General features: G+C 42.8%; 1 protein-coding gene across 1 annotated transcript in view; it reads right to left on the bottom strand.

Moving 5' to 3' along the window:
• Positions 1 to 12,867, bottom strand: part of mtcl1 (microtubule crosslinking factor 1) — a 127,697-nt gene extending 114,830 nt beyond the window's left edge. The window contains 1 exon segment of the mRNA XM_008118167.3: positions 12,030 to 12,867. Within this exon segment, the coding sequence (XP_008116374.2) occupies positions 12,030 to 12,854 (825 nt within the window). The 5' untranslated portion in view covers positions 12,855 to 12,867.
• Between the last annotated feature and the right edge of the window lie 5,418 nt (positions 12,868 to 18,285).

The raw sequence follows: 18,285 nt of genomic DNA, 5'->3' as shown, positions 1-18,285 counted from the left end.
ACACCTCCTAGGTCATGTGGCTGGCATGACTGCATGGAGCACTGTTACCTTCCCGCAGATGCGGTACCCATTGATCTACTCACATTTGCATGTTTTCGAACTGATAGGTTGGCAGAAGCTGGGGATAACAGCGGGAGCTCACTCCACTCCCCAGATGCGAACCACCAACTTTTTGGTCAGTAAGTTCAGCAGCTCAGCGGCTTAATCCGCTGAGCCACCGGGGGCTCTAAACCCCATCCTACCATGCAGGAATAAACAACCAAAACACTCCTGACATTATGGTCAGCCAGCTCTGTTTAAACACCTCCAAAGGGGAAGAATCAACCACACTTCAAGGCATAACATAATATTTCACTGTTGACCAGCTCTTACCATCATGATGTTCTTTCTAATGTTTAGGTAGAATCTCTTTTCCTTTAGTTTGAATCTATTGCTCCTAATCTCTGCAGCAAGAGAAAATTACCTGTGTCCATCTTCAATATGCCACCCTTTCAAATATTGAAACATGGCTATCATGTTACCCCTTAATTTTCTCTTTTCCAGGCAAAACATACCTAGCTCCCTACGCAGCTCCTCATAAGGCATGGTTTCCAGACCTTTTGCCATTTTGTTGCCCTTCGCTGGATACGTTCTAGCTTGTCGATATCCTTCTTGACTTGTGCTGCCCAGAACTGGACACAGTATTCCAAGTGAAGTCTAACCAATAAATATACACAATACATGAAGCACAAACAATGTGTACTCATCGGGAATATATATTATTATTCACATGCTACATATAGCTTTTATCGTATTTCTAGTGACTACAGTTGAGGCAGTGTGTTAAATTATCTGGCTCTCCACATACTCAGAATGTGGTGACAGCTCATTTGACATGAGATGGAAAGAAGATCCATATCCTCAACTACATGAATACAAATTTAAAACATCTGTTGTCTGTCTAACCCACTCTGAAATCAGAATGACCATGCACACTTTGATTTTGAAGAGCTTTTGGGAACGCAGTATGCAAGATAGAGGCCACAATGAGATATACTGATACTTTGGTGTACTGTTACCTGAAAAAATCCTCCTTAAGCCTTGAATTCATGCCTACCCCTCTATTTGCAAGCGGAGGTTCAGGAGTGCTTGCTTCCATTTTGAATTAATTAGACTTTAAGATGTCTGAAAAATAAATTGTGGCTAATCATAACTATGGTCTCTAATAGCAAATCTATCTTCTAAAGTCATGGTGTCATGTTTTCTTGTTTCAAAAGGACTTGGTTAAGATTAACCAAAGGCTGGGTTGTTAGATATCAAACAATGCAATAAACTGTAGTAAAAACCCAAACCAAACATTGGTGATGTCCCCCAGACTAGATAGGAGAGTGGAATATATGAGTCTGAGGTTCACAATGGCTCATTTGCATAGTTATAAACATTGTTTTTATCTTTGCATTCAAATGAGGTCAGATTGCCATATTGGCCATCTGGATGTAAATGAGCATAGAATTATAAATTTGGAAGAGACCACAATGGCCATCCAGTCCAGCCACCTGCCATGCAGGAATACATAATCAAACATAATATGGAAATTGTAAAAGCTACCTTTTGGGATTATTAAACCACAAATCTAACTTTGAATTACTATTAGTTAAGAAATTTTGGGAGTTTCAGTCTAAAATGTAGATCCTTCCAAGCTGTGGCCTGCCACATGTCTTAACCTTTTGATTTTTAATACAGCGTCCCCTGTTTTGTCCCTCATATTCTTGCCATATTTACCCAATATTTTACCCAATAACTTAGCAACGCATTTGCAGATAAAGTTGTTCAGATCTGTTCCGACTTGGATGCCGTTATTGATACAGTTCCAATGGGTGTAGCTTTGGCTCCTGCTTGTCCAGTGTTGATGGATACCTTTCAATTTATGCAACCTAAGGATGTGGACAAGATCCTTGGAAAAGTGAGCGCTACCACATGTATTCTAGATCCTTGCCCTTCCTGGCTGTTCTGACAGGCCAGAGGGGGACTAGCAGAGTGGGTGAAGGTGGTGGTCAATGCCTCCTTGGAACAAGGCAAAGTTCCAACTTGCATAAAGTTGTGAGACCTATATTAAAAAGCCATCCCTGAACCCCTCTACAATGGACAACTATCAGCCAGTGTACAACCTTCCCTTTCTTAGCAAGGTTTTGCCGCACGTGGTGGCCTCCCAACTCCAGGGATTTCTGGATGAAATGGATTATCTAGATCAGGGGTCCCCAAACTTTTGAAGCCGAGGGCCGGTCCACAATCCTTCAGACTGTTGAGGGGCCGGATTATCATTTGAAAAAGAAATAAAAACAAATTCCGCTGCACCCTGCACATGTCTTATTTGTAGTGCAAAAACAACAACAACAAGAACAATGAAAGAACAATATAATATTTAAAAATAAAAACAATTTTAACCAACATACATTGATCAGGATTTCAATGGGAAATGTGGTCCTGCTTCTGGCCAATGAGATAGTCAAGTTAATTAGGGTTGTGGTTGTTGTTGTTGTTGTTGTTGTTGTGTGCCTTCAAGTCATTTCAGACTTTGGGCGAGCGTAAGTCTAAAATGTATTTATTTATTATTTATTTATTTACTGCATTTATTTGCTACATTTGTATCCCACCCTTCTGACCCCAAAGGGGACTCAGAGTGGCTTACAAATTATATGTACATACAATATATTATATTATTAGCATAGCACAATATTAGCATTATATATTACTATATTGAACTATACCACTATACTGTAATATTATTAGTAATATTATATGTAATGTAGAATATATAATTAATATTATTATATGGTATTATTAGTGTTATATTGTACTACATTATAATATTATTATCAATATTATATGTAAATACAATATATTATATTATTAGCATAGCACACTATTAGCATTATATATTACTATATTGAACTATACCACTATACTGTAATATTATTAGTAATATTATATGTAATGTAGAATATATAATTAATATTATTATATGGTATTATTATTATTAGTGTTATATTGTACTACATTATAATATTATTATCAATATTATATGTAAATACAATATATTATATTATTAGCATAGCACACTATTAGCATTATATATTACTATATTGAACTATACCACTATACTGTAATATTATTAGTAATATTATATGTAATGTAGAATATATAATTAATATTATTATATGGTATTATTATTATTAGTGTTATATTGTACTACATTATAATATTATTATCAATATTATATGTAAATACAATATATTATATTATTAGCATAGCACAATATTAGCATTATATATTACTATATTGAACTATACCACTATACTGTAATATTATTAGTAATATTATATGTAATGTAGAATATATAATTAATATTATTATATGGTATTATTATTATTAGTGTTATATTGTACTACATTATAATATTATTATCAATATTATATGTAAATACAATATATTATATTATTAGCATAGCACACTATTAGCATTATATATTACTATATTGAACTATACCACTATACTGTAATATTATTAGTAATATTATATGTAATGTAGAATATATAATTAATATTATTATATGGTATTATTATTATTAGTGTTATATTGTACTACATTATAATATTATTATCAATATTATATGTAAATACAATATATTATATTATTAGCATAGCACAATATTAGCATTATATATTACTATATTGAACTATACCACTATACTGTAATATTATTAGTAATATTATATGTAATGTAGAATATATAATTAATATTATTATATGGTATTATTATTATTAGTGTTATATTGTACTACATTATAATATTATTATCAATATTATATGTAAATACAATATATTATATTATTAGCATAGCACAATATTAGCATTATATATTACTATATTGAACTATACTGTAATATTATTAGTAATATTATATGTAATATCAAATATATAATTAATACTATTATATGGTATTATTATTAGTGTTATATTATATTACATTATAATATTATTATCAATATTATATGTATATACAATATATTATATTATAAAACTGAGGGCGGGGGCCAGGTAAATGACCTCGGAGGGCCGCATCCGGCCCCCGGGCCTTAGTTTGGGGACCCCTGATCTAGATCCATGTCAATCTGGTTTCAGGTCTGGCTATGGAACAGCAACAGCTTTGGACAACTTGATAGATGACCTACGAAGAGAGCTACACAGGGAGAATGTGTCCCTGTTGGTTCTACTGGATCTCAGCAGCTTTCAATACCATTGGTCATGGTATCCTTTTTCTGGATACCATTGTCTCACTGGGATGAGACTGGGAGGCACTGTCTTACAGTGGCTCTGGTCCTTCCTGGAGGGCCATATCCAGAATGTGGTGCTGGGGGAGTTCTGTTCGAACCCCTGGCCATTGGCGTGTGGGGTTCTTCTTGGTTCTATTTTGTCCCCTATGCTGTTTAACATTTTCATGAAACTCCTAGGAGAGTTCAACCGGAATTTTAAAGTACGGTGCCACCTACATGTAGATGACACCCAACTCTACTACTCCTTTCTACCTAATGCCAAGGATGCTGTCCTGACCCTAAACCAGTGCCTGTCATCAGTAATGGACTGGATGAGGGCAAACAAATTGAAACTTAATCCAGACAAGACAGAAGTACTCTTGGTCAGTCAGAAGGCCAATCAGGGATTAGGGATCCACCCTGTGCTGGATGGCGTCACATTCCCCCTGAATACACAGGTCTGCAGTTTGGGTGCCCTCCTGGAATTGGCATTGAACCTAGAGGCCCAGGTATCAGCGATGACTGGGAGGCCCATTGCAAAAGTAAAACTTGATTGCCAACTGTGCTCAGTCCTTGAGAAGCCAGAGGTGCCCATGGTAGTACATGCCTCAGTTACATCCTGTCTGGATTACTGTAATGCACTCTACATGGGGCTGCCTCTGAAGAGTGCTCAGAAATTTCACTTCGTCCAAAGATCTGCAGTCAGGATGCTAATTGGGGCTGGCTACAGGGAGTGGACAACCCCCCCCTGTTGCAGCAGCCCCGCAGTCTGTTTCCAGGCACAATTCAAAGTGCTGGTTATGTCCTTTAAAGCCCCAGACGCTTCAGGTCCAGGCTATTTGACTGACAGCATCCCCTTGTATGTCCAGGCCCTGAGATCTTCGGGAGAGGCCCTTCTTTTGGTCTCACTTCCATCTCAAGCTTGGTTGGTGGGAACAAGAGAGCGGGCCTTCTCGGTGGCTGCCTATCGACTCTGGAACTCCCTGCCCAGGGAAGCCAGAATGGCCACCTCCCTGTTTTCCTTCCGGCAGCAGGCTAAAACCTTTTTATTCAGGCAGGATTTTAAAGATGGAAGGTTTTTAAGAACAAGTCAGGAGGTGCTGTGGTTTTAACTTGAACGTGCATTGAATATGTTGAATGGTTTTTAACTGTGAATTTTAATACTGTTTATATTTAATTGTGTTTTAATGTTTGTATATCTGTATAGTTTAAATTGTGTAATAATGCTTTTATGTTAAGCCACTTTGAGTCCCCTTCAGGAGAGATAAAGCAGGGTATAAATAAATATAATAAATAAATAAATAAATAAATAAATAATATTTCTCAATTTTGAGTTTCAATTTCTTCAATATGATGGCATGGGCAAGTTTCTTGGAGAGGTGAAGCAACCATTTGTCTCTTAGACCCATGTCCATTCTATCTTATTAAAGTTGCTAGGGAAGGACTGGCCAGTTGGATAGTAGAAGCTGTAAATCAGTGGTTCTCAACCTGTGGTCCCCAGATGTTTTTGGCCTACAACTCCCAGAAATCCCAACCAGATTACCAGCTGTTAAGATTTCTGGAAGTTGAAGGCCAAAAACATCTGGGGACCCCAGGTTGAGAACCACTGCTGTAAATGCTTCTCTGAAAGAGGGCTATGTTCCAACCTCTCTAACAGAAGCAATTCTATAATCTTTGTTGGAAAAAACCTTCATTGGATCCCACCTTCCTAGGCAACTACTGATAATCAGGCAGTCTCTAATCTCTCTCTTTTAGTACAGTCTTAGAGAAAGTAATGGCAACACAATTGCAATATGGGTTTAGGCCTGGTACAGAAACAGCATTGACAGCCTTGGTGAATAACTTACATTGGGAGCTGGACTGGGAAAGTGCATCCTGATTAACATTCCTGGATCTTTCATTGAGCAAGGTACACATAAAACACTGGTCTCTCTGTAGCAGTACCTTAACCGTGGGACTCCCTACCCAAAGAAGTTAGGATGGCCTCAACTCTTTTAAGCTTCTGGTGTGTAGCGAAAACAGTGCTGTTCCACATGGCATTAAATGTTTGAAAAGGCTCTGTTATGACTGTTCTAAAATGGATTTTAGGATTTCTTTTAGAATGTTTTTTGGACTTTTAGAAAAGTAATGTTTTTCAAAATGTTTTTTTATCTTTGTATTGCTTTCATTGTTTTTATAAAAGTGTTTTTATTTTTGTACTGCTTCCACTGTTTTTATTTGTTGTGGGTTGGGAGGCAATACAAAAGTATTAGAAAGGAAGGAAAGAAGACATCTTCCATTTAGTGTGCTTAGCAGTAAAGACTGTTATGCTTCTCTTACAGTCATCATTCCCCTCCCCAACACTCAAAACACCATATTTTTGTATCTACAGACATACTATTGTTTTTCTTAGATGATTGATATGTTGCCTAAACAATATACAGCATCCAGGAGAGAAGTATAGCCTGCTCTTGGTCACCTATTTGTGACACGGTTGCATGCTTCTGTCATAAATTCTATGTGTGTGCTTTCATTTTATTTTATTTTTTTACAAAATTCTATGGATACATCACTCCAAGTCTATTCCTCTAGTTTCTTTCTTTTTAAAGTTGTTGTTTTACATTGCCAACTGTAGCAAGGGTACACATTTACACAGAGGCATTTACATGCATAAACCTTCTTTGGGAGTCTTCTTCTCTTTTTCCTATCTAGAGAGTATAGGTTTAGTCCCATTCCATGTTGAACCATGAAATGCTGCATTTTACCCACCCCGTTATAACTTAGCAGGATACCACCTTAATGGAAATGAAAAAAGGACTTGCTGAATGATGGGGTCAAATACAGTTAAAGCATTCTACTAACATATCTTGGGAGACAGGACTGCTAACCTCTCTCTGTTAGAACTGCTGTGGTGTTATCAGCTGCCTGACAGACAAAACATTAGCCAACGAATATTCTGTACCAATTAATTGCATGGGAAGAAAAGCCACTGCTAAAATTTTGCCTGCCAAGCAGCTGTTAAAATCCACCAAAATGTTGTCTGCCTTACTACTACATATATTCAGAAAAGCCCATTGCTAGTCTTTTCTTTCACAAACAACCAACTGGGAAAAAAACCCTTTCTTAGTCTTTTCACATTCTTTTCTTAATCATTTCAAGTTGTATTATGAAATGCTATTTTTAAAGGCAAGGAGAGAATATTAGCTCCTTGATGAGAGATCATTTATATAATAATAATTCAGAAGAATCACCATCAGACACAGAAAGACAGCTTTAAGGAACTGAAATATCCCACTCTGTCTAGTTTCTAACCAGCCTCCACAACACTGACACTGTAACCACGCAGCCTACGTAAGTCAGGCTTTTAAATGGCAATAAGATTATGCACACTAGTGCCTTTATCTGTCATTTTCAGAATTCTGTTTCCTCTCAGACCTTCAACATCCATAAACTTGGCATATTTCCCAAAGCCTGTTGCAAAAAAAAAAATTAAGTATCTCTAAAATGAAATACTGAGGTTCATAACCATGTAGTCAACCTTTTACATTGCAAAGAGGTTCAACCAAGAAGTCAAGACTAGGATACTTCAGTAAAACATGCTCTTTGGACAGTTTCATAAAGGATAAAGTAATGTTGTGGTTTTCTTAACTGATCATCTTCTCTTACAAAATATGCTAGAGTGGCTTCCAGCTGTAATAACAGAACATAAACATAGAAAGCAATCAGATGTCTATTGCAGATTTCTCCCCACCCCCACCTCGGTGCAGATAGGCATATCTGTGTCAATATGAAGCAGCAGTCAGACAGATTTGCATAAATAATGCACCCTATATATTTTATTCAAAAGGACATCATTCATTGTAAATACTCTGGAGGTTCAAACTTCCTGACAGGCTGCACTGTAGAATGAATACAGTTTGATGCCACTTTTAACTGCTACAGAATGATGGAAGTTGTAGTTATGCAAAGTCTTTTGCCTTCTCTAGCAAAGAGCACCAAATTACAGCTCCCAGGATTTCACAGCAATGAGCTATGGCAGTTAAAGAAGGGTTGAACTGCATTCATTCTACAATGTAGACAGCACAGAAAAGAAAGTGTTGAGGAATGGCTCACACATGGCATGAATTCTTCTGAGCCACCATCTTCCAACAAGTGCCAAGCAACTTCCCTGTCGCTGCCAATCTCCCTCCCCAACGCTACAGACCACAAACCCAGGCCCTGTTTTATCCTTTCCTCCCACTTGTGTGTATGCCCCCATCTCCTTATGGGACCCTATGAATTTCATAAGGTTTTCTGGGGTGGCTTTACCAGTTCCATCTTATCCAATACAACCTACTGAAGCTGGAACTCAAGAGGTGAATTTGCCAGTTTCTTCCTATAAAATACAGCCTACATTGCCCAGTATTCCTTGGCCATCTTCCAACTGATGGCTCATTTGAATAATCATAAATAATAGCATTTACATTCAAATGAAGTCAGAATGCCATATTGGCCATCTGGACATGTTAGTATGTCAGCTGCAGTGTGTGTGTTGCAAGAACATAAGAAGAAACCCGTGTCTATGTGAAATAAGTAACAAGCTATATATTTGTTAAAAAATGTAAGTGAACTACTTTTATGAGATATGTTGTGTGTCCCCATGCATTTAACAATTACAATTTAGGTATCTGTCTACATCTCTTATAAGGGTTTGGTTTATGTGATTGCTAGTAAAACTGAATCACTGTGTTGTGAAATGATGTGTTTCTAAAAAGTGTGTTGCCAACATGAAATGTGTGGAAAGCTCCTGTCTAGAATCAAAGGGTTGGAAGAGATCCCAAGGGCCACCTTGCAGTCCAACCTTCTGCCATGCAGGAACAGCACCATCAAAAGTGAGTGAGAGGTTGTAAAAGTTACTTTTGGGGAATATTGTACCCCCAATCCCACCCTGAATGGCTACTAATTGAAGAGTTTTTGGAGCTTCAGTCCAAAAAATAGATTTTCCCAAGCTGTGGCCTTCCTTAAACACTCCCTTAAACCAGAGGTCCCCAAATTAAGACCAGTGGGTGTGGGCTGGATGGCCCTCCAAGGCCATTTACCCAGCCCCTGCACTGAACTTCAGGCTTAGGGATGCCCTAAGTTTGAAATTACTTGAAGGCACATGACAACAACAATCCTAATTAACAACAATCTCATCAGCTAAAAGCAGGCCCACAATTCCCATTGAAATACTGGTAAGTTTCTGCTGGTTATAATTGTTCTTTCATTTTATTGTATTTCTTCATGACAAAGAAGATATGCATAGGAATTCATTCTTTTTTCCAAACTATAATCCGGCCCCTCAACAGTCTGCTTAAAAAGAGGTCCCCCTCAGGACCCCTGCTTTAAACCTTCCATGTTGAGTTCAGCTTCTGCTGTTTTGTAGCTCATGTTCTTGACACCTATCTCTAAGAACAGTTCATTAGTTGTATTGTCAAAGACTTTCATGGCCAGAATCACTGGGTTGCTGTGAGTTTTCCAGACTGTATGGCCATGTTCCAGAAGCATTCTCTCCTGACATTTCATCCACATCTATGGCAGGCATCCTCAAGAGCTGTGAGGTTTGTTGGAAATTAGTCAAGTGAGGTTTATATATCTGTGGAATGTTCAGGGTAGGAGAAAGAACTCTTGTTGGTTGGAGGCAAGTGTGAATGTTGCAATTAATCACCTTGATTAGCATTGAAAAGCCTTGCAGCTTCAATGTGCAAAACGAGTCTATGAACCCCACCTCCTCCAAGGTGAACTGAACCACCCAAACTGGGCTCTACAGGCCAATAGATACTCCACCTGACATCAGAAGAACTGCAAGGCCAAGAACAAGCCAGAGAGTAAAGACAAAGAGCCACACAGAGGAAAAGTGTTCTTACCATCCATCAAGGGAACCACTGACCACAAAAGGAAGCTCATGAAGAAACACAACCTACAAACTATCTACAGACCCACTAAGATCTAACAAATACTTTGTTCTGCAAAGGACCTCTGCTGAACCTCTGCAGGAGTCTACCATATACCATGCAGATAGACAAGTCTACATAGGGACCATCAAATGCAGCATTGCCCAAATACGAATCAAGGAACATAAAGGGCACTGTAGACTAACTCAACCAGAGAAGTCAGCCATACCAAAGCACCTGAAGAACCAACCTGGACACAGAATATTATTTGAGAACACAGAAATGCTGGACCACTCTCACAGACACCATGTCAGACTACACAGAGAAGCCAATGAAATCCACAAGCATGTGGACAATTTCAACAGAAAGGAGGAAACCATGAAAATAAAATCTGGCTACCAGTATTGAAAAACTCTAAAACCAGGACAGTAAATAAAGAACAACACTCTGGAAACAGAGGAATTCCAAACAAGAAACAATCAGGGTCAGTGAACACCTCCCAACAAAGGATTCCCTGAGTCAGATATCAGCCAGGCCTTAAAGCTGCAATGCTAATCAAGGTGATTAATTACCACATTCACACTTGCCTCCAACAGACATGAGTTCTTTCTCCCACCCTGGACCTTCCACAGATATATAAACCCCACTTGCCTGGTTTCCAACAAACCTCACAGCCTCTGAGGATGCCTGCCATAGATGTGGGTGAAAGGTCAGGAGAGAATGGCCAGACAGCCCAGAAACATGGCCAGACAGCCCAGAAAACTCACAGCAGCCCAGTGATTGCAGCCATGAAAGCCTTCAACAATGCATAGGAATTTGACCTGGACAGGATCTTGTTAACAGCTTGTTTATTTTAACTTCTTTAGTACCACGGGTTGTATGTTGTACGTATGTCTACCTGTTAAATGTTCTGATATGGCCAATAGGCTAATAAATAAAACGTGATTTGATAGGAATTCATTCATGTTTTCTTTTCAAACAATAGTTCAGCCTTCAACAGTCTGAGGGACCTATGCTTAAAAAGTTTGAGGACCCCTGCCTTAAACCTTCATGTTGAGTGCAGCTTCTCCTGATTTGTGGCTCATGTTCTTGCCACCTGTCTCTAAGACCAGCCCCTGCATTGTTGGCTCTCACAAGCTGTTTGTACCCATACCCAGGGCCATAGCCAGAAAAAAATTCGGTGTGTGTGTGTGAAAATTTCGGGGAGGGGGGGTTGAACCCCTCCTCCCCTCGCTACATGCCTGTATGTGCTTGAGATAGTGCCTGGAGGGACTTTTAATTTTTTGCGTCTCATAGACTTAGCATGGGGATTTGGTTAACCAGATAAAATTTATGAGTAAACCAGGGGTTTTTTTAACCTGAACACTTTCGGGGGGGGGGGGGGGTTGAATCTCCAACACCCCCCCCCCCCCCCCGCTACAGGCCTGCCTATACCCAATAGTAGAAGCACCTCCTTGTCCAACTTGAATGGGTGAGTTTCAGTTTCAGGGACAAGCGACTCAAAGGAAGTGAAGACAACTTGTCTCTTAGTGTCATTCTGGCTTAGTAAGGTCCCCCATTGAACCCTCCTCTTGGGGAGTTTGGGGGTCGCAATCATGGCCTGGTGGTGACCTCCCACCTGGATCCCAACATGGGCCTGTTTTGCTTCGCTCCCAAAAGACCTCCGATAGGGGAACTTTTTTTTTAGTGCCAGGAGCGACTTGAGAAACTGCAAGTCGCTTCTGGTGTGAGAGAATCGGCAGTCTATAGAGACGTTACCTAGGGGAGGCCCGATGTGTTTCCATCCTCCTGGGAGGCTTCTCTCATGTCCCCACAAGCTAGAGCTGATAGACGCGGCCCAATTTTACCTTGAGATAATCATTCTCGGAGCGCAGTTCCTCGATCTCCCGGAGCAGCTCCTCCTCATCGGCGACAGGCGCTTTCCCGAAGAGGGGCGTCCCGAGCGGGGCTTTTCCTCCTCCTCCTCCGGGCCTGCTTTTGGGGGCGGCTTTCTCGGCGGCTTTCCCCGCGGGCGCCCCATCGCCGGCCTCTTGCGGCGGAGGCTCAGCCTTGTGGCTGGCGGGCTCTGGGGCGCTGAGAGGCGGCGCGGGAGGCCTCAGGGGCTGCTCCCTTTCGCGGTCGCTGGACTCGGCGTCGCTGCTGGCGGCCTGGGCCAGCCTGGGCTCGTCGGAGAGCGGCTCGGAGGGGCAGTCGGAGAGGTCGGAGCTGCTGTCGGTGTGGCTGATGCGGACGGCGGGGGGGACCAAGGCGGAGGCGGCGGCGGAGGAGGCAGCGCGCTTCCCCTTCTTGCCTCTCCCTCCGCCCTCGGGAGGCTGGGGATGCGGCGGAGGCTTCCCCGCCTGCTCCTGGGCCCGCTTCTTGCAGGAGAGCGCGGCTTTGGCGGAGCCCCGGAGGCAGAGCCCGCTCGGGGAGGCGGGCGAGGCCGGCGCCTTGCTCCGCCGGGAGAGGCGGCTGGGAGGCGCGGGCCAGAGGGGCGCCGGGGACGGGGGCTTGGCGGAGAGGCTGGGGGACTTGGGGGGCGCGGGAGGGGGCCTGGCGGGCGAGGCGCGGGCGTGCAGCGGGTCCTTGAGCAGGAGGAAGGGCCGGGCCGGCGACGGGGCGCGGTGCAGGCGCTTCTTCTCCGGCAGCGACGGCGAGGCGGGCGGCTTCAGGGGCTCGCTGAAGGTCTCCATGGGAGGACGACGAGGAGGAGCAGCAGCAGCACTGGAGGCTCTTCCTCCTTGTCCCCGTCCTCGCAGAGCCCCGAGGCGAAGGCGTCCTCCTCTCCTCCCCCTCGCCTTGGCTCTCTCATCCCTCTCCTCCTGCCCTCACTTTCCCCTCACTTTCCCCTGAGAGACGGGTCCTTGTTGCCCCTTTCCCGCCTCCGAGGCTCCTCTCCAGCCTCAAGTTGGCCTCACGACTCCTCTCCTGCGCTTCACAGGCGCATTCCCTTCTTTTGAAGCTCAACTTCGCCTCACAGACGCTTCTCCTCCTCCTTCTCCTTCGCCTGGGCTTCTCTCCAGGCTCACGTTGGCCTCACGACTCCTCTCCTTCACCTCACAGGCGCATTCTTTTCTCTTGAACCCCAACTTGGCCTCTCCTGCTCTTCCTTTTCCCTTTCCCTTCGCCTCTCAGACGCTTCTCCTTCGCCTGGGCTCCTCTCCAAGCTCACGTTGGCCTCACGACTCCTCTTCTTCGCCTCACAGACGCATTCCCTCCTCTTGAACCCCAACTTCGCCTCTCCTGCCCTCCCTTTTCCTTTTCCCTTCGCCTCACAGCCGCTTCTCCTTCTCTCTTGCCTGGGATTCACGCTCAAGTTGGCCTCACGACTCCTCTCCCTCACCTCACAAACGCATTGCCTTCTCTTGAGGCTTCACTTCGCCTCTTCCTTTTCTCTTTGCCTCACAGCCGCTTCTCCTTTGCCTAGGCTCCAAGCTCACGTTGGCTTCACGACTCTTCTTTTTCGCCTCACAGACGTATTCCCTTCTCTTGAGGCTCAACTTCAGCTCTTCGGCTCTTCCTTTTCCCTTCGCCTCACAGCCTCTTCTCCTTCACGTCGGCTTCTTTCCCCTTCCCTCTGCCTCACAACAGAAGCCCCGACCCTCATTCATTCATTCCTTCCCGTCTTCCTTCAAGCTCCTTCCTCTTCTCCTCTTGTTCCTGAAATAGAGAGAACTGCAGCCGCTCCTGCTGCTGCTTCTGCTGTTTTCCCTGCCCCTTCTGTGCGCATGTTCCTCCCCTCCTGTCACCCAGCCAACCTGGACTCAGCCACTTCTTTTTTTTTTTCCTCGAGTGTTTATTGGGGATCCTTTTTTATATATATCACGTAATAAACAGCGGGTCCTGGGCCACTTCACGGCTTCGTGGGCATTTCGTAGCTCTGCAAGGTGTGCTATGGCAGGCTCGCTTGGCAAAAACAAGCTCTTTTGCAGCATCGGCTGCGAGGATAAATCTGTTGAGCTCCCTCCCTCCCTCTCTCTCTCAGTCTCGCTCTCCTGCACAAGGCACAAGGGCAGGTTTTATGGCCACAGCAGGGATTTCTCAGAAAATAGGAGTGACTGGGGAGCTCCCTGGCACTTGATGGAGTCCTTCCAAGGAATGAACTGGGATGCTGCTCAGATGAATTTAGGCTCCCACCATATAATTTTAGTCCATGATCCACCTGCCTCTTTGCTGCTCAGGGGGCGTCAGACAGCATATTTGGAAAGGGCAACAAAATGTTCACTGTTTGGGTTGCTGTGAGTTTTCCGGGCTGCATAGCCATGCCACAGAAGCATTCTCTTCTGACGTTTCACCCACATCTATGGCAGGCATCCTCAGAGGTTGTGAGATCTGTTGGAAACTAGGCAAGTGGGGTTTATATATTTGTGGAAGGTCCAGAGTGAGAGAAAGAGCTCTTGTCTGTTGGAGGCAAGTGTGAATGTGGCAATTAATCACCTTGATTAGCATTGAAAAGCCTTGCAACTTCAAAGCCTGGCTGATTCCTGCTGGGGAAATCCTCTGTTGGGAGGTGTTAGCTGGAGGGAAGGATACTAGAGGCAAAGATGAAGTATTTTGGCCACATCATGAGAAGATGGGAAAGCTTGGAAAAAAATCATGTTGCCAGGGAAAATGGAAGGAAAAAGTAAGAGAGGCCAACCAAGGGCAAGATGGATGGACGGTATCCTTGAAGTGACTTACATGAACTTGAAGGAACTGGGGGCGGCAACAGCCGACAGTGAGCTCTGGCGTGGACTGGTCCATGAGGTCACAAAGAGTCTGAAACTACTATGTGATTGTGTTTGAGCAGCAGTAGTTAGCTGGTCCTGATTGTTTCATGTCTGGAATTCTCTTGTTTTCAGAGTGTTATTGTTTATTTACTGTCCTGATTTTAGAGTTTTATTTTTCATACCAAGAGCCAGATTTTGTTCACTCTTTAATTTGCCCTTATTGCCCTTTGACTGACAGGGACAGGGAAAGGCACTTGGTTTTCCTCCTGTGTCAATGCAACATAGTATCCCAGCTGTGTTACTTTGGCACATGAGGGCAGAGAAGTGCCTCCCCTTGTCCCTGGTAGTAAAAGTCAACAATGGCCCTGGAATACCATGCAGTTTAGTCTTCTGTTCCTTCAAGGCCTTTCTGACTTACAGCAACCCTAAGTCGAACCTATCACAGGGTTTTCTGAGACTGAGAGTGAATTTTCCTGGCCCTTGTCATCCTTTTACTGCCAGGGACATGAGAAGGCACTTCTGTTTTCTCATGAGCTAATGTAATATGGCTAAGATGGCATTCCCTTTAGCCTGCGGTGTTACTTCAAGTCATTTCCGGCGTAATCAGGATTTTCTGGGACTGAGAATGTGTAAGTTGCCCATCGTTGCCCAATGGATTTTTATGGCCAGTGGACAGTAGGTGAAATGCTTTAAGCAGTTAAGGACAGACTAGAAGCAAAAGTAAATGGTAACAGATAAAGAATCAAGTGGCATGTGTACAAGGGTCAGGAGAACTACTATAACAATCAGAGCAGAAAAATTTTATGTGACGACAACAATGGAAGAACAAAAGATCTCTTTCACAAGATCCGAAAAATCAAAGAAATTTAACCTAAGAGTGGGGGTGCTCTATGACCACCAGGGATTACTATAACCACAGAGCCATTGCATTAATAGTCTGTGTAAGCAAAATAAGGCACAAAATTCTACTACAGAGGCTTGTAATGTATATGGAGCAAGAAATGCCAGGTATCCAAGCTGGGTTCAGGAAAGCTATCCAAGCTGGGTTTACTAGGGATGATATTACAAAACATATGTTGAACATTGAAACCCACCAAAGGATTTTAGGGGGGTGGGGGGTGGGATTTGCACTTTCAAGATGATAACAGCCTTTGATTGTGTCAGGCTCACTTCAAAGAAACAGCATGAACGCAGATCAAAGATAGCTGCTCTCAAAACTCATCTTTATTGAAGAATACATGACTTTGAAAAAGTCGAGAATGACCTAATGTTTACATACAACCATTTTTATCATCTTTGTTGCAACGTCACACCACACGTAAATATCATCATCAAAACCCCACCCCCTGTATCACATTACTACTATTCCCACACAGGCTACCAATTATAATTGTTTATACTTTCAACCCCGAGTTCCCATGATCTTCTATCTTCTTCTGCCAGGTGCTTTCATGAGACATTCAGGATTATTTATGTTATGACTCCAAGTCCAGGGCTTGGAAATTCAGCCCTGGGACTTGGTTCCATGACATGGCGCCCCCCTTTTCTTCGTCCTCCTCTTCTGTGCTTCTTTCATCACCATCCTGAAATAAATCAAACAATAACTCTATGTGTCCATTTTATCCAAAGTACCCATATACTTTTTCAATAGACTGCGATGGAATACTGGATGTATTTTCCCCAAACTTTTTGGCAAAGCCAATTGGAAAGTCACTTCGTTTATCACACCCTGTATCCTGAATGGTCCAATATATGTGGGGCCCAGTTTTCTTGAAGGTAGCCCCAATTTGATGTTTTGTGTACTTAACCACACTAAATCCCCTTTCTCCAATTTATCGCCTTCCATCCTTTTCCTGTCTGCAAATGTCTTATACCTTTTGTGTGCTTCTTTTAAGGATGCAGTCACTTGACTCCAACATTCAAGCATTTGAGTTTTCCATTTCCCTGCCCCTGTTTCTTCATTCTCTGCCCATCTTGGCAATTGGGGCAGAGGCTGTATTTCATACCCGTAAACCACTTCAAAGGGGGTTTTATTCGTTGCGGAGTGTATAGTCGAATTAAAAGCTAGTTCCTCGAAAGCTAGCCACTTAGACCAGTCATTTTGTCTCAAATTAGAGTACATGCGAAGGAACTGCCCAAGTGTCTGTTGAGTACGTTCTACTGCCCCATTCGTCATGGGGTGAAAAGCAGAACTTAGGCTCCTTTCTGCTCCTAGCATTTCCAAGAATTTGTCCCAAAATTTTGCTGTGAACTGAACACCCCTGTCACTGACCACCCTACTGGGACATCCATGAAGTTTGTAAATGTGGTTTATGTATAATTCAGCCAGTTTCTCTGCCGATGGTAGTTTCGTCAGTGCTATAAAGTGGGCCTGTTTAGAAAACAGGTCTAATACTGTCCAAATATAGCGATATCCCTTGCTAACCGGCAGTTCTCCCACAAAGTCCATAGCTACACATTCCCAAGGCCTTGTAGGTTCTGCTACTGTTTGTAATAGTCCCATTGGCTTCCCTCCTCTCGATTTATTTCTTGCACAGTCATCACATTGAATAACATGATTTTTTATGTCCTTTCTCATCCCTGGCCACCAACAGTGTTTTGCTATCGCCTTTATTGTTTTTGTAATCCCTGTATGACCAGCGCTCTGGTTATTATGAAAACGATGCAAAATCTTAATTCTCAATATCGTTGGGATATACAGTTTCTTTTTCACGAACCAAAATCCCCCCTTCTGTTCTCCCTTTTCTGCGTTGGATGCGATCCACTGATCTCCTTCATATGACTGCCTCAGTTCTTTTCCCCAACTATCTTCTTCATCAAATTTGATAGTGGCAGCGCTCTCTCTTTGGGCCTGTGCTCTTGTACTGACAGCCAATCCCCATTGTTTATCGGAAAATAATGTTCCTTCTTTTGTTGTAGTTATGCCCTCGTGTTGAGGCATGCGTGAAAGAGCATCTGCCAAGACATTCTGTTTCCCTTGGAAAAACTTTAATTGGAAATCGAACCTGCTGAAGTATTGTGCCCATCTAATTTGCTTGGGGGACAATTTTCGAGGAGATTTTAAATACTGGAGGTTCTTATGGTCAGACCAAATTTCAAATGGGATTCCACTCCCTTCGAGGAAGTGTCGCCAGCATTCTAAGGCTTTTAGTATCGCTAATGCTTCTTTTTCCCATATGGGCCAACATTTTTCAGTTTCACTGAACTTCCGAGACAAATATCCACAAGGTTTTAAGTTCCCATTTTGATCTTTTTGCAATAGTACTGCCCCGTATGCACAGTCTGAAGCGTCGCAATGGATTATGAAAGGGCTCCGGATGTCGGGGTGTTTTAGGACAGGTTCTTCTGTAAAGCGTCCTTTTAGGGTTTCAAAAGCCTTTTGGCATTCCGGCGTCCAACTCAGTTTGGCGCCAGG

Source organism: Anolis carolinensis, chromosome 4 (assembly GCF_035594765.1).
Source record: "Anolis carolinensis isolate JA03-04 chromosome 4, rAnoCar3.1.pri, whole genome shotgun sequence".
In the NCBI taxonomy this organism is placed as follows: Eukaryota; Metazoa; Chordata; class Lepidosauria; order Squamata; family Dactyloidae; genus Anolis; species Anolis carolinensis.
Note: the sequence above shows the minus strand (reverse complement) of the source record. Positions and strands in the feature narration are given on the sequence as shown.